General features: G+C 37.9%; 1 protein-coding gene across 1 annotated transcript in view; it reads left to right on the top strand.

Moving 5' to 3' along the window:
- Positions 1-23,659, top strand: part of LOC126237499 (E3 ubiquitin-protein ligase UBR5) — a 370,559-nt gene that overhangs the window by 97,095 nt on the left and 249,805 nt on the right. Inside the window, exons 14-20 of the mRNA XM_049947657.1 lie at positions 5,520-5,793; positions 5,921-6,016; positions 12,120-12,239; positions 13,331-13,495; positions 13,574-13,712; positions 21,105-21,348; positions 21,984-22,222. Coding sequence (XP_049803614.1) covers positions 5,520-5,793; positions 5,921-6,016; positions 12,120-12,239; positions 13,331-13,495; positions 13,574-13,712; positions 21,105-21,348; positions 21,984-22,222 — 1,277 coding nt within the window. The remainder of the gene's footprint in view (positions 1-5,519; positions 5,794-5,920; positions 6,017-12,119; positions 12,240-13,330; positions 13,496-13,573; positions 13,713-21,104; positions 21,349-21,983; positions 22,223-23,659) is intronic.

The raw sequence follows: 23,659 nt of genomic DNA, 5'->3' as shown, positions 1-23,659 counted from the left end.
TTGAAGGCCCTCTAAATGTATAATAAAGTCTCAAACTAAATCTTCCATGGGAGTTAGTTCACTGTCTTCCAAAAATCATGTAAGAGTAAGTAATGCCAAAAAGTTATTGCTCAATACTTGTGAACTAAAAGCAATCAACTTTCTTTGAAAAGACAATATTTTTGTAACCTGCTAAGACAGTTGTTCTGACACATCCTTGTAGACCCGTATTGAAAATGTGAAGCTTATTAAAGACATCAACTAAATAAACCAATCTTTATAACACCGATCGTCGACAAAAAATTCATGTCATTGTTTTTGTCAGTGATAAATAGAAAATCCTTGGCCCTCAGTTCAAATATTTGGTTTCAAATCGTGCTATGAGAGAGCCATCTGACCTCACTTTTGACAACAATTAAATGGCATAAAAAAATCAGTATTGTGAGCGCGCACACGCACGCGCGCCCACACACACACACACACACACACACACACACACACACACGCACGCATGTTGGACCTTACTCTGTGCATTTATTCACAAGGAATACATTCATAGTACAGTGATTCTTTTAAACAAAATTTACAAGGCAAAATACACACAGTACATCAGGTGAAGGTGATACCCAGAATTTACTTATCAGGGAGAGTGATACTCAGAATTTAATTATGATAAGGAAATACTTTTTCTTTAAAATTTCTCAGTTCTTTTAAAAGTAAAAAGATGAAGTTAAAACATTATAAAATATTACTGCTAGTGAAGCAAGGAAACACAAATCCCATCACATCTAGAGCTTTCTCTTATCAAAGCTGGAAATTTTACTTAATCTTAATATCTTTCTTGTCCAAAAGGTAACATGTTAAATTGGATCTTAACATTTCTCTTAAAAAAACCAATTAGTTTAAACTTAATTTTCCCTGACCAAAGTAACACTTTTAACTAAGGCTTTATCAAAAGATAAAACATGCATAAATATCATACAATAACAGCAACCCCCACAATGAAACACCTGTGATGTTTGCAATAGACAATTCTTACACACCAGTGCATTGACAGTATCCCCTAAAAATGCAATTTACAAATTAGTGAACCAACAAGTTACTTGGTTTTTCTTGGATCCAAGGGCTTGCCCTTGTGTCACAGACTAGTTCAGTTACAAACAGTCAAACCCAAGCCAGCACATCTGTCACACATTACCAGTTGGAGACTCTATCTGATAAGTACCACCAGCAGGCTATTCGGACTTAGAAATATTAAAATAGAAATACTGCCATGGTGCCACCACTCTTGCGTTCTGCAAGACACGATGCACAGTACCTTATTTCTCACTGTACCAAACACTCCATGTTGCCCACATGTCTGTAAACAAGACTAATCATCCGTCTTGCATACTCTGGTTCACTCAGGCCTGTATATAACCAGTGCAGCTCCAAAGTCCACCACAGCGTCCCACAGCGTTGGTTAGTAGTTTTCAGTGCAGTTCCCCTTCTCCACATTGACAGCATTTGTTTTCTTCACCATGCCTTCAAAGACCCAGTCACCTGCCCACCATTCTGTTTCTCCCACTCGGCCGGCGTGGCTCTGGTCTCATGCCCAAGTAGCTGCCCATTCCCACCAGTGGAAATTGGCTACCAACGGCCGATAAGCCGCATGGCGAATTTTGACATGTGTGGGCAAACGACACAGTATGAAGAAGTAAACTTTTAAATTTACTTCCCAGATTTTCACACAACAGCATGAATGGCTGCAAGTTTAGAGCCTTTATCTTGGTGAAGTGAAGTGTGTAACTTTCACAGGTTTGTCAAAACAATATGAAGAGTATCATACATATCCTTAGAAGCAAGTGCTTGTCGGTGTGTTACACAGTGTGTGCTTCAACGTCAGGTTCAACTTTCATTCACTTTTGTTGCCAACCCTGTGACAATACATTACCTTGGCCCCATCTGCACAGACAGCAACACATTTTTTGCAAAGGAATACCTACTTTTAACTAATAAAGGTCAGTCATATTGAAAATGTTTTCTGCTGTAGCATTTGACTAAAGTAGTTTGTTAATAAAAACTCTTTCTCTAAACTATATTGTAAAGAGGACAGATTGCTACTCACCGCAAAGATGACAGAATTGGCAGACAGGCACGATGAAAAGATTGTTCCATTGTAGCTTTTGGCTAAAGCCTTCTTCAGAAAAGAGAAACTCACACACCCACACACATTCACACAAGTACGCACACACACACACACACACACACACACACACACACACACACACACACACACACGGCTACTTCCTGTGGCCATTGGCCAGACAACAACAGAAACACATTGAACGGGAGTATTGTGGGTGGGGGGAAAGGGTGAGGGATAGCAGGGTTTGAGAGCAGTGTGGGCTGGGGAAGGGGAGAGGGATAGCAGGGTATGAGAGCAGTGTGGGCTGGGGAAGGGGGGAGGGATAGCAGGGTACAGGTGGGGGAAGAGGAATCAGCATTGCCTGAAGGATCATGCAGAGACATTAGCCTGTAGGACAGGGCTGATAGGCACAGTGTTGGGAGGCTGTATGGGGGAGAGAGGAGGGGGCATAATGGGGAGCGGAAAGGAGAGGAACAGAGGAGGGAAAAGACCGGTGGATTCACGAGCAGAAAGCAGTGCACAATGAGGATGAGGGGAGATAAATTGAGAGGTGACAGGACAGGTAGTGGAAACAATTTGGTGGAGTGTGTGAGGAGAGTAAGCTAATAGTAGGTTGGGGCTGGGATGATTTTGAGATTGGAGGATATGGTGTAAGGATAACTCCCGTCTAATCAGTTCAGGAAAGCTATTGGTGGATGGGAGGGTCAGATGGCCTGCGTTGTAAAGCAGCTGTTGAAATCAAGTATGTTATGTACAGCTGCATATTGTGGCACAGAGTGGTCCACTTTGCTCTTGGCCACAGTTTGGTGGTGACCATCCATCCTCTTAAACATAGTGATTAGGATGTTGTGGAGATTGGGTGGGTGACGAAACACCACTTTAGGAGGGGTGGAAGGATCTGGGGTAGGGTGTCACTCATTTCAGATGATTATAGATAACAAAACCCCTGACAAAGGATGTAGTTCAGTTGTTACAGTTGTGAGTGGTATTAGGTGATGAAGGGGTCACTCCTTTGTGGCTGGTTCTTGTGGGGGGGGGGGGGGGGGTGAGAATCGGGAGTTTGTGGGGATATTGTATGGGAAATCTGTTTGTGAACTCTGCCTGGGGGATAGTGTCTGTTTGGAAAGGCCCATTCAGCGTATTCGTGTTGCAGTTTGACAGAAGTGGCTGGAGATAGTGGTCATGTGTGTGTAAGGTGTGCTTGATTTTGTTTGTTTGTGTGTGTGTGTGTGTGTGTGTGTGTCATTTACTGATGAAGGCTGTGGCCGAAAGCTTTATGTGAGTGTCTTGTAATTGTGCCTGTCTGCAACTTGATGTGTCTTCTTTACGGTACATAGCAATCTGTCTTTTCCTTTAATATCAAAGAGTCACTTTTGGAATTGACCAACTCGTATAAAAACCTAGAGGTAACACTTTGTAGGGATGTGAAATGGAATGATCACATTGTCTCAGTTGCGGGTAAAGCAAGTGGTAGACTTCAGTTTATTGGCAGACTTCAGTTTAATGGTAGAATACTGGGGAAGTGCAGTCAGTCTACAAAGTAGATTGCTTACAAATTACTCGTGCAACGATCCTAGCATACTTCTCAAGTGTATGGGACCCATACCAAATAGGACTAACGGGGGGTATTTAATGTAGATGGAGAAGAGCAGCACGAATGGTCAGATTTTTTTAATCTGTGGGGAGTGTCACAGATACTGAAGGAACTGAACTGGAAGACTGTTGAAGATTGATGTAAACTATCCCGAGAAAGTCAGCTAATGAAGTTTCACGAGCTGGCTTTAAATGATTACTCTAGGAATATACTACAATCCCCTATGTATGACTCACATAGGGATCATGCGGATAACATTAGACTAATTACTGCACACAGAGAGGCATTTAAATAATCATTCTTCCCTTGCTCCATACATGAATGGAACAGGAAGAAACGCTAATAACGGGTACCCCTGGGTCATACTTTAGCCATGCACCCTATGTTTCGAATGCCCACCAATAAGACTCGATCAAAATAGCACTATCTTTAAAACAAGATGAATCATTCCTGGCTAAGGCTGTGACAACTAGTGAAGGGTGGAATGAGAAAGATGCAATCAGAACTTCTGTCTTCTGTGTACAGTCCAAAACATGCACATGCACTAAATCCATTTTCTTTAAATTATACAGACACTTTTATAATCAGTCAGTTTTCTTAGTGTCATTTTACTTTACAAATAAAGTAACAAGACAGAATAATTTTACTTATATAAGTATGTGTGTAATGTAATTGTACATGTACCATTTGAAATGGCCTTGTGTACCACTATCACTGTCTGGAAACCTGTGCTCTCTAGAAGCTGAAATGCTTGTAATAGTATTTCTCAGAGTTATGGTGTAGCGTAGTCGTTAAGATACATTCCTGACATGCAGAAGGTTTGCATCAGAATCTCTTCAGTACTTCCGAATCTCCTCAGTACTTTGAAATTATTTGTGTGTAAATCATTATTGATATGACTTATTATTATTTTATTCAGTTAATTTGTTTAAATGTAATTTTTTTATTTCTAATCCTTTACCCCTTCATTTTGGTCATAAAAATTTATGTTTCAAATATTTGTTTTACAATTTCCATCCATAAAATGTCTTAATTAATAATTAAAATCACATTGACAAAGATTCCAAAAAAAGAGGAAAAACAGGAAAAATATGAGAGCAAATGAAAAAGTTCATACAATGATGAAAATGACATGGTAAAGGATCAGAAAGAAAAAAATACATTTAAACCAATTAAGTGAATAAAAGTAATAATCAAAGTCATACCAATAAAGATTTAAAAATATAAAATTTAAAAGCACCCAACGAGATTCTAACCCACAATCTTTTGCACATCAGGAAAGTATCTTAACGATTGTGCTACATCGCTACTCTACATAACACATTTATATTTAAGTGTCTAGAGAATCAGGCAAAATTCTTTTTTGTTGATTACTTGCAAACGAGTGCACACTTTGATGAATGGCTGCAGGGTGTGATACTTGGGACCTAAAACTACAGCACCATATGGGTCGTTTCAGAAAAGTTGATCCAGCTGCAAGGGGACCTCTCTTTGTAAGTAGTGTAATGTGATGTTGGTTTTTGGAGATTTACAGGTAAGTTATTTATAAATGAAGGAGAAGAAAATTATGAATGAACTGTGACTCGTAATAAACTCTCCAGTTAGCTGTATAACAGTGAATTGTCGTCTATTATCGTAGTCATCGTTTGTAGTCAACCAGAACACTTTGTTAAAACTGTTGTCGTGGTTCATTTTTAAAGTTTAATACTATTTGTCGAGCCAAGTTGTTGATAATGTGTTTCATTAAGGATTTGTGTTGAGAGCAGTGTAAAATTTCTTCACATTGAGATCCTTTCAAAGTCTGTATTTTAAAAACAGGGTAGTGAAAATGTGGTGATCTTACGTGACGGGAACAGTACTCTGTACCCTCTGGCACGAGACTGTGCTGACAGCATCCGTGATCCTCAATGGCTAGATCTGCCCCCTGTTCGATGCATCGGTGCTGGGACTGTAGCTCTCGGAGGCTCGTTGCGTAGCCAGGTTGCTGTGCTAGCGTTGGCTGTAGAACCGCAGTTGCTTTTACCTAGGCTGCTACGCTGCGACCTGGAAGGTGTTCGTTCTGTTCTCTCATCACTCGACTCACGGACAATTGGTAAGTAGCTCAGCAACACAGCATCTACAAACTTTGTGGAAGTTTAATATAGTATCCAATTTGTGTGGAATGTATATATAATTTTTGTGCAAATAAATATACATATAAATGATTTTTACCTTTTCAGATGCTATATTAAATGAACGTTGTGATGGCAACAGGAACATTCTGCATGCTTGTGTTACAATGTGTGCACCAACATCGAACAAGGATGGAGAACAAGGTAAGAATTGGTGAATTAATTCATAGTTTCATTAAACCACAATGAGTTTTCAATCTGTTTTCGTCCCCCACTCCACCTCTGTCCCCACAGGCTTCATCCTGTTAATTCAGCCTATAAATGGTCATTATGTACAGTATTGTTGAAACTGTTTCTTGTCGTTTGTTACCTCTTCTGTGTCAACAAACATGCAGTGCAGAGGTGGCAAGGAGGGTGCTACCCACTTCAGCCGAGATGGGGCACTTTATGCTCATTCTTCAGTTTAATTTTATGCTTTTGCTCCACGGTATGTAGACTGTTGTGTACCGTCAAAAACAACATGGTACATTGTGTGGAGGTTCAATGAGAAAGTAGTACTTGCTCTACAGTGACCTCATTTTACGATGATGGTCTAACAGTTAAACCAGAGGTATTTTGATAAGGGATTGGTCCATAACCATTGTGTAGTTGCCAAATATGGGCAATTGTGGTTTACATCAAAGAAAAATTTTGTTGAAAAAACTAATGTAGGATAAGACAGATTGCTACTTACCACAAAAAAAGGACAAGTCAAGTTGCAGACAGGCACAATTAAGATACTCACATATAGCTTTTGGCCACATCCTTCGTCAGTGAGGCCGATATTACACTATCAAATATCTTTGTCCAATATCTTTGTCCAATATCTTTGTCAAAGATATTTGATAGTGTAATAGGGACTTTGTCAAATGTCGTCCAATATTTGATCAAATCTAGGGCCTCGCTGTAGATTTGATCAAAGAAATTGCTTGTCTTCTGTTCACTGCAATGTGACATGTTACCACATGGAGCGCTAGCATCGCTACAGGATTCTGTCATCTGTAGTGTTTTTATAAACATTGCCAGTAAATACAATTGGTGTGTGCCGACAACTACAAAATTAATAGAGATGTATGAAGCTGATGAGGCGCTTTACAACGTGAGGCACCCTGAATATTGGAGACCTGACGTAACCTAACCTAACCTAACCTAACCTAACATAACCCTCTCTTGTAGCAAGGAATCGGAGTGTTACAGTGAGCCTGTCTCCTGAAGATGTAGCAGTTCTTGAGTGAATATTGTGCTTTGTGATATGAGGATACACTTCACTGAGCACATACAGATATGTATGCTCATCCATTCTTAAGTAATTAATGTACGAATTGACGTCGTTCACTGTAAGCTCACGTAACAAGTTTTGTTGAATGCTTTTATCGTGTCGTCGTAAAACCCACGGCTTCACCCAGATTAGATTAGTTTTTCGTTCCATAGATCCGTGCTGAGGAGATCCTCATGGATGTGGAAGATGTCAATTTTTTTTAAGCTGAAATAACAATACTCATAGTATGAATAAATACATCATTTGTTTCTATTAAAAATTTCGTCAATGGAGTAGAAGGAGTTGGCCACTAGTAAGTCTTTCAGGCTTCTTTTAAACTGATCTTCATTTGTAACTAATTTTTTTACGTTTGCTGGCAAATTATTGAAGATGAGTGTTCCTGAGTAATTGACCCCTTTTTGAACTAAAGTAAGTGCTTTTAAGTCCTTGTGCAGATCATTTTTGTTCCTGGTATTGTATGTATGAACTGAGTTGTTTGTTGGAAAAAGACATATATTATTTAGGACAAATTTCATTAAGGAGTAAATATACTGAGAGGCAGTAGTTAGTATACCCTGTTCTTTGAAGAGGTTTCTGCAGGGCGTCCGTGAATTTACTCCACAAATAATACGTATTACACACTTTTGGACTCTGAAAACTTTTGTTAGACTTTACGATTTACCCCAAAATATTATACCATACGACATTATGGAATAAAAGTAGGCAAAGTACGCAAGCTTTTTCATTTTTATGTTGCCTATGTCTGCTAACACTCGAATTGCAAATACAAATTTGTTAAGGCGCTTCTGCAGTTCTGTGGTGTGCTCCTCCCAACTGAATTTATTATCAAGTTGTAATCCCAGGAATTAAAGACTGACAACCTTGTATGTATGGTTCCTTTTTTTCCCCCACATCTTTTCCACATGTGCACACAATGTAATTGCGGTAAGTGCAACTGCTGCGGTTAATAACAAGTTGTCAGCCATCTTGAACTTTGACGAAAAATTTGATGACAGTGTAATACCCCTTCTAGCGCTGCGTCAAAGATCTTTGTCAAATATATTTGACGGAATATTTGATCACATCTTTGATCAAATCTTTGACAAAGAAATTTGATAGTGTAATACCGGCCTGACACACACACACACACACACACACACACACACACACACACACACACACACACCTGCATGCGTGCGTGTGTGTGCGTGTGAGCGTGTAGTGTACGTCTTTTACTGATGAAGGCTGTGGCTGAAACGTATAAGTGAGTGTCTTTTTAATTGTGCGTGTCTGCAACTTGACATGTCTTCTTTATGGTAAGTAGCAATCTGTCTTCATATATTGTTGATAATCCTACTTGGAGTTTCCGTTGTTTAATCTGTACTCACCGTCAAGAGGCAAAATGTGTAATACTGCTAACAAGACATTTGTGAAAGTAAAAGGGACACAATAATTTGATTTCTGAATTAATAGTTCCTTCATCAAGAAGGGCAGAGGGATATGTTGGGGAAGCTTAAGAAGGAAGGGAGATCATTGGTATTTTGCTTTCCAAATTATCACGAAAATTGCATGTGTTCAAAACAAAACATATTACTTGGAAAATGGCATATTACAAGAGAGATATGGGTTCTTGAAAAAGAATATATGTATTTCAAACACACATTTATTAAACTGTAAGGCATACAACAATGGAACTTGAGACACACTTCTAGTTCGTCCCATACTTGGGTAAACGTGTACATCATCACTGATGTTTAGTGGCGGTACGGATCTGGTTTTCCAACTCTTCTAGGTGCTGTGATAGCGTTGGTGCATAAACGTTGTTCGTAATGAAACTCCTCAGGAACAAGTCACAGGGCAGCTGATCCAGTGACAGGAGGCCAGCTGAGAAGTGCAGTTGCTGGCTGTTTGATGACCAATCCAACAGCTTGGCAGAGTTTCATTCAGATTTTCACACATTTGGCAACTCAAGTGGTGGAGTGTCCCATTGTGGTGAAAAATACATGTTTTCTTTTATACATACAATAAATGTATTATGTGGTGCGTATAATTATTTTGTCATGTTTTTCTCTTGTTTTTTAGCTTAGAATCAACTTTTGTTGCACAAGTTCCATAACAGTGCTGGAAATCATAAGTAACACCGAACAATAAATTCACATTATGGAACTTGGGCTACAAAAGTTGATTCTAATCTAAAAAACATGAGAAAAACACAACAAAATAAAATATAGCAGCATGCTATATCTACCACATAATACGTTGATTGTAGGTGTAAAAGGAAACATGTATTTCAGGCCAAGGATGATGCTTCCCAGATAAAAGAAGCAAAATGCCAATGGCAATAAACAAACTGCCTTCATTTAGTTGCATAGATGGTACATACCTCCACGAATTTAAAGTAACTGAGGGAAAGACGGAAAAAAAAATGACGACTTTGTAATAGATGTAGTCTTTTTTAAAGCCTGTATTACAACCATGGATTCATAACATTGACAATAGAAGTGTGTGTGTGTGTGGGGGGGGGGGGGGGGGGCGATGTGTCACAGATGGGTAGCTGCTGCCATTTTTCACAGAAGTTTTGCATCAGTCACACTTCATCTATAAGAAAAGTTCTCTATTACATGATGTGTTCTCTACCATCTCTGGATGTGACCAAGAAAATATGTGCAGGTGGCATGGTTTTATGCTTAATGTGACAGCACCATTTAGAACTGAATTGTCTGAAGCTAGACGTTCCTTAGTTGTTCTCTTTGGTGACTGTTTCATATTCATTAAATAAGTGAAAAAGAGCCAAAAATTTTCCTGTTTCTTAGTGCAATGTTGCACTGTGTGAATGACATCCATTCTGTTTTTAAAGATTGAATTTGCAATCTTGTTCTGTTCTATTTTGTGCACATTATCAGAAGGTATTGTGTAGTTGACAGGGGAAAGTATTGTTAATTTGCATGTTAAACATTTTTTCTTTAACCCCTTAAGGATTTTTTCAAATTATATTCCAAAAAATAATAATCTTTCATTAATGAATAACATTGTATAATGAATGACACTACATGTAGACATCATCAGTAATAAACTCATGCGTTTACTTTCGCACTGGACTGTTGACTAAAATATCCTGAAACTTGAAAGTAATTATTTTTAGTTTCTGTGTAGCTTTGAAATCTAACTATGTATTTCACAAAGGATCAGTAGATTCCTGTACCCGCTAGGTTATCCGAGGGCGCTAATGCACTGTTTCCAAGACTCAAGTAGGGATGCTGGCCCTGGATCGAATCCGCCCGACGGATTCACGATGAGGGCCAGTGAGCCAGCCATCTTGGATGTGGTTTTCAGGTGGTTTTCCACATCCCACTAGGTGAATGAATACCAGACTCGTCCCCATGTCCACCAAAGTTACACGAGTCGCAGACATTAGCAAAATGTTCGCACTATTTCATGCCCTACACTAGACGCAGACCGCTGGGGTACACTAATTTTGTCCTGGTTGGTTTGGGGTGGCGACAGGAAGGGCATCTGCCCACCCTCTCATACTAACATCGTCAAATCCATAGTAACAAGGCCGACCCCACGTTTAAGTGTGACAGAGGCCCCGGAAATTGATGATGATCGTCGTCAGTAGATACCTGTGAACACAAGACTTGGAGGAGCTGGCTGGAGCACAGTTGATATATTTCTCTTGTACCACTGGCAAGCACTTGTCACTCAACTGTCAAACTGTAGTCACTTTCAGTCTATAGTGAAGTAACATCACACTCTTGTTCAGTTTTTGAGTTGCTAAATTGAATGTCAGGCTCAAGATCAGTATAGTAATTCTTTTTTTTTTTTTTTTTTTTTTGAAAGCATTGCTTAATCAACAATATAAGAGAGTCTGAAAGTGTGTGTTTTGTCGTCAAGTATTCGAGGCAGCACACAGTAGAGATGATACCTAAAGGCAACTGCCTCAATCAAAACACAGCAGCCAAGCTACAAATGTAGTACCAGATGCTTTCTAGTAACTATCAGCACTGGAGTGGATATAATTGTTTTTTCTTAAGTTGCCTGAGTTTATTCAGGATTTTAAATTTCAGTCAAAATATTAAAAATGAGATAACTCGAAATTTTATTTAAAGGAGTTAAGAAACAAGAAAAAAAATGTTATTTCATGTGAAGGAAGGCTAAGGAAAGAAATAAAGAAAAATATTGTAGAGCGGCTATGGCCCATAATGGGAAGTTGTTTTTTGTCATTTTGTATTAAAAAAAACTTGCAGTAATGAAAATTGAATCTAATCAGTTTTGAAAGTCAAATTGTAATAAAATCATATTAAAATTATCAGTTCTTTCATTCATCACTAATGTTGTAACAATAAACAAATAATTACACCCCATTGTAAATACAGAGATTAGAATAGGAACAAAAGTGTAAGTTAAAAATGTGCATTGAACATTAAAATACGCCTACTAAATTACAATCTCAAACCCAATACAAGATTCATTCTTGTTGTCATTGGAGATCAAAGACCGGGACAGTAGATTCTATATTTTGGTAAACATCTTGTAGGTTCTACCCTGCAGACATCACAATTCTTCATAGTTTGTTACAAAAAACGTCCAATTTCATGGGAGGAGGGAGGTAGATCATTTATCAGGATGCAAGATGTGTAATATTGATTTTATGAGACAGAAGTATAAAAAATTTAAAAGAACTAACAAGTGGTTTCATTCTCTGTGCCAATCTGTTTCATGCACTCTGTTCCTTACTACTGACATTTGTACAGATTTCCGTAGAACATAGGTCTGAGCACTGTTTATAGATTCTAATGTTTGTTTCATTATAGCTTTTAAAAGATTACTTGTTATGCATGAATTTGAAAAACTTTTTCTGCATTCACACATTTTTATATTATTCTGTCTTGGCTCCCAAAGACTTATGGGCAAAATAGCAATGATCTTTCATGTATATTGTAGAAATGTTTCGTAATAAAGTTTCATGGATTCCCTCCATCTATATCAAATATGTTTTCTGCTCCTCAGAGGGCAGTAACAGCAACAGTTCGGGGCTAGAGTCTATCAACGTGATCACCAATGCCTTAGGTTCACGATCTGTGAGCCTGCGTGAGATGATGAGAAGAGCTACAGCAGCTGTGAGGTCTGGTGAGTGGCAGTGAAAGATGTATTGCAATGCAACATGTCGGTGGGGTCCTGTTTTGTTGTCTTAGTTCAGTACCCACTCGTGAATAATTTTGCATTATTCCATGATAACTATTTCATAGTGAAGATCTTGTTTGTGAACAGGCTCAGGAAATTGTTTAACATGCAACAGCAGGTTACATAATTGTGCAGGAGTGCAGCAACAACATTTTGTTTCGTTGCTGATGTATAACAAAGAAAACGTCAAATTTTAGGTGCATGAATTTTAAATTACTGTAGCCTTGCTTGAACTGATCCTCAAAAATTATTTTTTGTTGTTAAAGTATCAAGTAAGATTTGCCATTGCCTTTTAGATGTTGACAGTTAATTCTTAATGTCATTTTCTAGTCATTGAAGTTGAAGGAGGTGTGTCATGGTTTTGGTTAGAAGTGTCTGTAAATGATACTTATCTTTATGAACATAAGCTGCTGTAGGAATATGCAAACAAAAAAGATTAGTCATAGAAATAAATTGTTATGAAACAGTTTTTCTGCATAACATCTCTTCAGTGTGAAATGTACATTACTCTGTCAACTGAGCTTAGAAGTGTATGTGCAGGGTGGGAAGTTAAAGTGTGCCTTATTTGAGAACATATCTGCAAGAGGTGTACAACCTTCCGGAATTACGCTGTAAGTTTATTGTAACACAGTATCCCGTATTATGGGAGCAGGAAATGGGAAACTTACATATGTTGTTAAAGATTGTCCTTTCAGTTCTACTTCTGGATTAGGTTTTTCATACTCAGAGTGCAGCACATTGTTTTCGCAGATGTAATATTGTTAAACTATGCTTACAGAGATATTCACATAGTATTGTTTTCAAAAGAAAGAATTGTCTCAGGAACTTGCAAATCAGGGTATAAAATCTGCACGTAGTGTTCTGGTCCTAATTATAAGTACTTACCTTCGTTTGTGAATTTTTCCCAGCTCCTGTGGCTCACTTAATGACTAAATACGTTGTGCAAATACATTCTATCTCTCCCTCCCTCCCTCCAACCTCAGCAAAGTCCCAAATTGAAACATTAATTACTGGATTAATTATAGTTATTGTTGCAGAACGCGAAGTGGCTGTTGACAGCAGTGCACATCAACATATTTCAGATGAACCTATTCCAACCCTTAGCTGGCCTCCTGAAACATTTGATCCTGCGTCAGGTGATGAAGACAGCTTGATGGGGCTCGGTGGATCAAACTCTGCAAATAATAAACCATCTGCAAGTGGCAAGTATTTTTTGTATACACTTCTACACAGCTGTCAGTTAAATGCTATATTGTAACTGTTGTGGTTGTTTATATTAGGTTCAACTTCTGGTGCAAGTCCTAGCAACTCGTATGTCGTGGATCCCATAGAACGGAAAAACAATGCAATTGTGTCGTTGCGCCTACTCTGTGAGAGTCCAGGTCTTGCCCCTCATCTGGGCACATTACTTGGTGCAAAGTAAGTCATATATTTTTCACTGTAATATGTGTTACTAATTCATAAATGGTAATGGTCTGGGAAGCGGTAAGGATACACACACACACACACACACACACACACTCTCTCTCTCTCTCTCTCTCTCTCTCTCTCTCTCTCTCTCTCTCTCTCTCTCACTCACTACAGGTTTAGAAGTACATCAGTTGTAAACTTCTTGCTACTTTCTGTTTGTCAGTAGGCAGCAACAAGTGCTATGTCCATCAAGATGAATATTTGCAATAGTTACCCTCCACAAGTGCTATCTTACACTCTGTTCCTACCTTTATTTCCAAAATACTTGCAACAAAGAAATTGTATGTAAATCAGAGTTAATACTTTCCACATTTACAGTTTAAATTTCATATGCTAAATGGTTAGACACGTTGAAGCTCAGGAAGTAATGGCTGGATTATGATGTGGAAAACACTCCTCTGTTGTTGTAAATTCTGGACATTACTTTGACTGTGTGTGATAAGGCATTTGTCTCTCACAATTATGAATTCTATAAAATAACTTAAAAATGGAACATAATGTAGTTACCGAGCTGCACAATTGAAAACTTCCAAATGAACTGGGGAATACCTGGTTATGACTGAGTAACTCCACATCTTTGTGATTTTTAGACAACCATTTGTACACGGGCTATATGCACGTATGTTGAAACTATAAATGAGTAACCATTTCACCACCACTTCCAAATTGTAATATTTATTAATCGTGAATGTTACCGCTGTTATTGGAAGAGAACTCGTGTTTCTAGTTCCTCAGCATTGCTCTTAAGAAGTTGACAATATTGAAAATTGTAAAAATGAATGGAGATTTATCTTGTGAGTTAACAGTATGATATATCTTTGAGAAATGTGTCATATACCTGCTCGACCTGTGCCTCTGCTTTGTATACTTCCCTAGTGAGATCAGAATTCAATTCTTGACACACTATAAAACTCTACAAACTGTACCAAACATATTGTAGATTCAGTGTATCTTCCGCGCTGATACAAAAGGGGCATCCTTGACTGACACCAGGATCAATGTTTCTAATGGCTGCTTTTTCTGTGTAGACAATAAAATCTGTGTTGTATGCTAAAGACAATAGAACACTCATTGTTAATAACATACATGATTTTTGTGTAAGTTCAAAAGTCATGCTTTGTAAATGTTTTAACAGATTGCTGTTAATAGGAAACACTTTTGTGTTGTGGCTATACAGCAGGCTTTCGTAAATAGACCATTTCTGATCCCTATTTATTTTTTGTTTCTCAATACTCTAGCAAAGAAACCTGTGATGATTTGTGGAGAAATTAAATTCAGATAGTTGAAAGAGTGGTGATTTTACAGACACCTATATGTATGTGCCTTGTATTCTTACACGTTTATTGCCTTCTTCTGGTGTTTCTTTTTCTCAAATTGACATATATCCTATGTGAACTGTTCTGAGGAAGATAATGTAGTCCCTCAAGGGTTGTTTTTAAGTGTGACTGCCATTGTCATCATAATCAGAACATTCATAGCAGGAAGATCATCATCATCATCATTTGTGATACAGTCACTAGATTGAATTGTGGAGAGATAAAAAAAGAGGACTGTGTAAAAATTGGAACTTTGTCCGGGTGCTAATAACTGCGCAGTTGAGCACCCCACAAACCAAATATCAGGAAGCCCAGCACTGCACATTAATCATAAATGATTTTGTTGTTTTACTCTTCCAGCTTTATGAAGACATCCTGTTATCTGCACTAACTGTCTTCGTTTCAGACAAGATACAATATTCTTAGTTCTGAAACTTTTGTGAGGTGTGTAACACTCTTGTTTGAGTTGTTTACTACCACTCAGAGACTTCGACTTATGCGGAAATCTCAGATACTCTTTACAAAAAGAAATGTTCTGAGTCATTTCATTTAAAACCACTTTGCTTTGTAAACAGTTAGTTTTAGAATCCTGTAGCATAAAGTGAAGGGGAGCATTGAATTGGTGTAATGTGATTCCTCAATGATAGCTCTCTGTAGTGTGCTCACTGACCACATTAGTGTTTGTTGTTGTCTGTGGATTCTTGGGCTAGAGATCCATTTCCTATTGCACGGTTGTGAGTGTGACGCAGTATAATATGCGCATGAAAATTTATTATATTGCTGTTAACTGAACTTTCACATAAAAGCAGAGGTTTTTATTTTTTATGTAACTTTTTATGTATAAAAAATATAAATACAGATCTGTATTTGATCATGAATGTTTTTTTGGCCAGCAGTGAATATACATTGAAATTAGTAAAAAAGAGCCTGAAAAGTAGCATTGTCATGTTAACAGTGACATGACAGTAAGTAGCTACTCGTGGTTTGTCTATGCATGTTGGTGTCATCTATACTGTTTTAAGTATGATTTGATGATGATCTGTGGATAAGTCAGAATATGTAATGAACCATTTGAGTGACCTGGGACTGAAATATGTAATAAAAAATGCAAGACAGTCACTGTGTTTCATCAAGGTCTAGTCTCTAAAGCTTTGTATTCTGCAACTTGATGACAGTGCACATAGATATCCGAAACTGATTTAAAGTTGTTGGCCGCATTCAGAATTGTAACCTTGGCATGGCACACCAACTGATAGTGCTGTAGGATTTTCCAGTAGACAAACCATCATAACCCATTCAAGCATATATGCACTTAAAAATGATGTGTCAGAACCATTTTCTGCAACATATATATGTAAATTCATTTAAATTACCCTAAAAGTTTGTTTCTCTGAAGATTTGGATTTCAGTGATACCAATAGTAGTTTACTACTTTTGTGTACCTGTAACACCATCACATATTTACAAATGTCTGTATCTAGGTGTAATCATGTATGTCTTTACGATACGTAAATGCAGAATAAAGTAATTCAAAGGTTGCGAGTTGCCAATTTTGATAAAGAAAATAAATTTAAGTAGTAAGAACTATAGGAATTTATTAAAATGAGAATAATTCATACGGACAAGGAAAGCTGTCAAGGACAGCACATTTCTCCTCATGGCTTATTTAAGAAGCCATTCAGATATAAAATTTGATACTCGTGCTCGGTTTCTGTGTTTTGCATCCCCCATTACACTTTTTTATTGTGTGAAAATATTTCATGACCATAACTGTCAGTGATTTTCCTCCTTAATTTTTTTTATGTTTGTGGTGTTTACATAAATAATTCTGCAGTGACAAATACTGCCACACTATCTATGTAGTAATTGCCAAGCAACTTACTCACTTTCCACAAAAAGCTGTCCTCTACAGTACCTGTTATATGAGATGACATGGGTCAAAGTATTGAATTTATATTTGAGTGTTTCCAGTTTCAAATCTAGTATTTTGAGAAATAAGTGTGGTTTTTCTAACTCACTTTGTGAAAGAAATATGTTGGAATACAAGTATTGGGAGTTGTAAAGGTAGCCACTCATGAGATAGATAGGGGATTGAGCAGTCAATATCTAGGTAAACCAGGCTGTAAATGTTCCCAAGCTTTTGAAAGAACGTTGTCTTTCTCCTGAGCTGACTAAGACAGACACCCTGCCCCCTTTCCAACACGCATGTGTACGGACATGCATGCGCGCGCGCGTACGCACGCGCACACACACACACACACACACACACACACACACACACACACACACACACCTCTGTAAGGCTACATTGTGCCTGTCAACTACAGAAATTTTATCTCCATAGGCCTTATATGGCAAGATTCTTAAAACAGTTAAAACAAAATATTCTGACCGGCATAAGAATAAAGTTTTGTTTATGCAATGAGATGAAACAGGTGTTTGTAATAAAGTCTAATTGTATGATTCCATGAAAAACTTGCAAGGAATCCTGTAGCCTTTTGGATTGTAAAGATAAATTTTTATCCTGCCATTGAAGGGGGCAATATGAGGTTAATGCAATGAAATTATTGTACTGAAGTAAATATGTTCAGGAAATGAAACTTAATTTTGGTTAAATATATCTTCGGTGGGAAAAAAAAGAGATGAGGTTACAGTCAATCTAAATGATAACGAATCAGAATATTTCTGCTTTCCTTGTTACAAATTCAGAGTTACGGAGAGGCCATTATCAAGCAGACCACACTGAAACATCAAATACTATTGTTAGAAGTACGGTAACAGTGACACACACATTTAATGTATCTTTCCATATTGTTATTGCGGTCTGCAGTACAAAGACTGGTTCGGTGCAGCTCACAACACTTGCCTATCCTGTGCAAGCCTCCTTATCTCAGCATTTTCAATGTCGTTTAATGTAGCTGAGCCGCGATCTCCCTAAAAGATTTTTACCTCCCGTACTTTCCATGACCAAATAAACAAATCCTTGATACCTCGGGGTTGTCCTAGCAAATGCTCATTTCATTTTGGCAAGTTGTGCCATAAATTTCCTCTCTCTCTCTCTAATTCAGTTAATACCTCTTCATTAGTTATAATCATCACCATTCATCTGTAGCACCACAATATATAAAAGCTTTTATTCTCTTCTTTTCTGAACTGGTGTGCTTATTGTCCACCTTTCTCTTTTGTACAAGACTATATGCCAGACAAAAATCATTGGAAAAGACTTGTTAGTACCTAAAATTACATCTAAAGTTAGCAGTGTTTTCTTTTTTCCCTTTCAGAAGCATTTTCCTTGCTATTAGTAATATGCCTTTTAAATGCTCTCTACTTCAACAGTTACCATTTATTTTGATGCCTAAACAGCAAAGCTTGTGTGCTACTTTGTCTCGTTTTCTTACACAATTGCCTCAACAATGCCTGATATTGTTCAGCTACATTCCATTATCGTTATGTTACTTTTGCTAACATTCGTCTTATAATCTCCTTTCTGTACTCATTTCCTTCTGTTTGTCTGATATTCCAAGTCATTTGACAACTTGAGATAATTACAGTGTCACTTTAAATTTCTTCCAAAATTTCTCCTTGGTTTCCTGTACTAGTTCCTCAGTATACAGACTAGATAAGATTGAGGATAGCCCACAATCCTGTCTCACTTTCTTCTCAACCATTACCTCCTTTTCATGTCCTTCGAATCTTATTACTACAGTTTGATTTCTGTGCAAGTTCTAGATAACCTTTTGTCTTCTGTGTTTTATCCTCTCTACCATCAGAATTCTAAAGAGTGTATTCCATTCAAATTACCTAAAACTTAATCTAAATCTACAAATTCGATAAATATGGGTTTGGCTTACTTCAGTCTGTCTTCTAAGGTGTGCCATATGATCACTATTACTTCACATGTGACTACATTTCTCTGGCACCCAAAATAATAATCTATGAGCTTGACATCTATGTCACTTACCATTATTCTCTATATAATTCATGTTAGTATTTGGTAACCGTGCTTTATTAAACTGATGGCTTGGTAATATTCACACCTGTAGTCTTCTTTGTAGTTGGAATTGTTACATTCTTTACCTTTCTAACTCTCTGTATTTCAATTGTTGCATTTGTCTTGTCTACCATCTGGCATTGGTTTATCATGGTGTGTTCTCCCAATGATCTCAATATTTTTTTAGGGAAAGTCATCCATTCCAGGTGTTTTGTTCTGACTGCGATCTTTCAGTCTGTGTCAAATGCTTCTTACAGTATCATATAGCCCAGCTCATCTGTACTTAGTTCCTCCTCTCTTTCCTGTGGTTCTCTCACCTTATATAGACCCTCTATATATTATATATATATATATAGACCCTCTATATATCCCCTCTATATATCCCCTCTATATATTCCTGTGTGTTCCCTTCTTTCCTAAGCACTGACTTGCCATCTGCAGCTCTTGATTTTCATATGGTTGCTTCTTGTTCCTTAAAGATTTCTTCAGTTTTCATATAGACAGTCATGCATGCTTCTGCATCCTGGTATTTGTCATCTATTTATACCTGGTTAGCCATTTTGCTCTTCCTGTCTGTCTTTTGTTTTAGACTCTCTATTCCTATTTGCGTGCTTCATTTAGTGCATTTTAGTATTTTATTCTTTCATCTGTTAGATGCAACCAGTAAAACCACATTCCCAATTCTTTAAAAATGTACTCTTGTGTATAAAACATCATATATCCTGAACTGTGGATAGTTGCTACTCACCATATAGTGGAGATGCTGACTCGTAGATAGGCACAATAAAAAGACTGTCACAAAATAAGCTTTCGACCAAGAAAGCCTTTGTCTGGCTTCAGCTGCCAGAGACTGTGTGTGTGTGTGTGTGTGTGTGTGTGTGTGTGTGAGAGAGAGAGAGAGAGAGATCTATTTTTGACAAAGGCTTTGTTGACTTTAAGCTTATTTTGTGACAGTCTTGTTGTTGTGCCTATCTGAGACTCAGCATCTCTATGTGGTGAGTAGCAACTATTCTTTTATAATAATCTTACATTCCACCCTGGATTTTCCATTGTTTGATATCTCTGGAACTATGTGTCAGTGATATAATTTTGCTGTTGCATTCAGTGATATATGTGGATACTGTGTGCAAAATGTGTTGCAAGTAGACTTAACAGTGAGGAAGTACTAAGTTAAAGTTATCATGCTGTATGCCGTAGTATTACTGCATGAACAGCAAAAATGTAGTACTTAATAAACCAATTTTCCTTTATCATTTTTTGGGTTTCTAGGAGAGAATTTTTTGTTTTGTTTTTTAAGGTTTGAAGTTATGTGTAAAGATTGTTGGAAGTTGATACGTGCTCTCATTCTTAAATACTGGATGAATATAGTTTGAGTAATAGTCGTAACATCAGTTATGCTGCCCCAGGCATATTGACTTACCGTGTTCAACCTTTAACAAGATTATAGCTCATAATGAGTAGTTTATGACAGCATTTTCAATTTCTGTCAATAACTGTATGAAATATTGAAAATCAAAATTTTGTTGCCTCTGGAAGCCATTCAGTAGGTAACCTGCAACTAGTATAATACTCCAGGTTAGCCAATAGTAATATAGATATCTTGTGTGTTATCCAATGATATCTACTGGGTCTTGTCTTCTAGACTAATTACTCTTCTTCCATCACGAGTTCCCTCCTAAAGCTGTATGCTTGTCTTCCAACACACAGTATTCCTTTTTTTCGGTCAGTCGTTGTGTAATGCTCCCTTTTAAACTTTCATCAGCCACTGATTGTTTCAACTTATCCAGGTCCAATCTCCTTAATTTCCTGTAATTTCTTCAGTTTTAAAACGCAGTTATTAACCAATAAATTTTATGGCTCTTCGTCTGGTGAGCCAAGTGTTACCAATGAAGAAATTGTGTTGTCTGTTAAAATTCTTCCAGTGGCATCTTGTTTAGTAATTGTTTTATAGTGGCAATTGTTTCAATAACATATAATTGTCAAACATCCATTCAAGATGGCTAGTGTCTAAAATTTTAAATAAATATGTTGCAGAGATGCACAAGGGCAGACACCTTTCATGTTGGCTGTGTCAGTGCGAGCATACACAGCAGCTCTGACACTTCTAGACACTATTCAGCGAGTAGCAGCCAAGGAAGAAGGTGAAGCACAAGTGAAAGCACAAATTGCCTCAATGGTTTACCCACCTGGCTCAGCTCCTGATGATTCACCACTGCACGTCATTTGCTGTAATGATACTTGTAGCTTCACCTGGACTGGGGATGTCCACATAAACCAAGTTAGTAAAAAAAGAATATTGTGAGGTATTTCCAGAATGAGATTTTCACTCTGCAGCGGAGTGTGCGCTGATATGAAACTTCCGGGCAGATTAAAACTGTGTGCCCGACCGAGACTCGAACTCGGGACCTTTGCCTTTCGCGGGCAAGTGCTCTACCAACTGAGCTACCGAAGCACGACTCATGCCCGGTACTCACAGCTTTACTTCTGCCAGTACCTCGTCTCCTACCTTCCAAACTTTACAAAAGCTCTCCTGCGAACCTAGCAGAACTAGCACTCCTGGAAGAAAGGCCAGGCTGTGGCTAAGCCATGTCTCCGCAATATCCTTTCTTTCAGGAGTGCTAGTTCTGCTAGGTTCGCAGGAGAGCTTCTGTAAAGTTTGGAAGGTAGGTGACGAGGTACTGGCAGAAGTAAAGCTGTGAGTACCGGGCGTGAGTCGTGCTTCGGTAGCTCAGTTGGTAGACCACTTGCCCGCGAAAGCAAAGGTCCTGAGTTCGAGTCTCGGTCGGGCACACAGTTTTAATCTGCCAGGAAGTTTCATTGTGAGGTATTGTTTGCTCTCTCTCTCTCTCTCTCTCTTTCTGTTTCTCTTTCTCTCTGATTACTTCGCTATTAACATTTATTTTGTTTTTGCAGGACATATTTGAATGCAGAACTTGTGGTCTAACTGGATCCTTGTGTTGCTGCACTGAGTGTGCCAGAGTTTGTCACAAGGGTCATGATTGTAAGTTGAAACGCACTTCCCCAACTGCGTATTGTGATTGCTGGGAGAAGTGCAAGTGCAAGGCGCTCATTATGGGACAACAGTCGGCACGCTTTGAGCTGCTGTGCCGCCTTGTAACTGACACTGATCTGGTGACTCAGCCAAACAGCAGGTATAAATTGATTCTTAATTATATTTACCTGTACACTATTTAGTTTTATTGAAGAGTTTGAGTGTTGAACTACACACACTAGACACCCAAGTATTTACTCATCAGAAAATTGCCATATTTATCCTATTATAAGATTATAATGTATTAGGATAGGAAAAAAAATCTACTCACCACGCAGCAAGCACACACATAACAATTATTACAGTTTGCAAGCGTTCAGAGCCAGTCCCTCTCTCTTTTGGCAGAAGAATTGTAGGAAAAGGAAGAAGGTAGAAGGAAAAGGACTGGTGAAGTTTAGGAAAAAGGTACAGTTCAGAAAAGCCACCCAGAACACCAGGTCTGGTAAGTTTCCCCTGTCCTGGAGTTCAGGTAACCCCTTTTCCTAAACCTCAGCAGACATTCTCCTTCACCCCTCTTCCTTCCCCTTTAGACTTCTGCCAGAAGAAGGAGCCACTGGCTCTGAAAGCTTGCAAACTGTAATACCTTTTATATGTGTGTTCTCCTGCCATCACATGATTAAGTTTTTTATCTATCCAGTTAAATTATATTTTCAAAAATTGAATATTTTCATTAATCTATAATAAGTTCAGGCTGTTTCCAAAATTCGTCATCCAAAAAATACAAGAGCATCTTACATTTGCAGATTAAACAACAACAACTACTACTACTACTACTACTACTATTGAGTTCAACATTTTTACATTGTGTAATAGATTAATGTAAAGATCATCTTACATTTACAGATGGATCTATGGCGGTTGAGGTAACTTTATTTTGAAGGATTTGAAAAGGTGATGAAGTGTCACCATTGCAGAGGGTACCACATACGACTACTATTCATTTCCTTTCCTGCCACTTTCAAATACAGTTAGGGAAAAAAAATTGTCTGAAATCCTCCATGTGAGCCCCAATTTCTCTCATTTTATCTTTGTGATCCTTACGTGAAATCTACATTTGTGGCAATAGAATTGTTCTGCAGTTGGCCTCAAGTATTGGTTGTCTAAATTCCCGAATAGTTCCTCGTGAAAAGAGTATCGTCCTCTCTCCAGGGATTCCCATTTAAGTTTATAAAGCATTTTTGTAATGCATGATGTTTATAAATTAGTTGTAAAAAAGTAACCTTTAATTGTGAAAAGGGTATGTAACATACAGAAATGTTTGATACAATACTGAATGCATCTTAAAGTTTTACTGAATGCATTATATCTTAGTTTTGCTCCCTCCAAACACTGTTAGTTCCCAACATTCCTGCTAGATGGCATGCGTGACGGAGATATTCCAACAGTCATCATGGAGTTGTAGAATGATGCAGAGCATGCACTGTGTTATTTATGGTTTCATGAATCCAAAGGTGCTACCATAGTTCAGGGGCAGTTCAGGACTAAATATCGCAAGCCATCACCTCAAACAAAAGCGTTAATTGGTACAATCATTTCA

The sequence above is a fragment of the Schistocerca nitens genome, chromosome 2 (genome assembly GCF_023898315.1).
Source record: "Schistocerca nitens isolate TAMUIC-IGC-003100 chromosome 2, iqSchNite1.1, whole genome shotgun sequence".
Lineage (NCBI taxonomy): Eukaryota > Metazoa > Arthropoda > Insecta > Orthoptera > Acrididae > Schistocerca > Schistocerca nitens.
The sequence above is the reverse complement of the archived record's forward strand: the minus strand, read 5'-3'. Positions and strand labels throughout refer to the sequence as shown.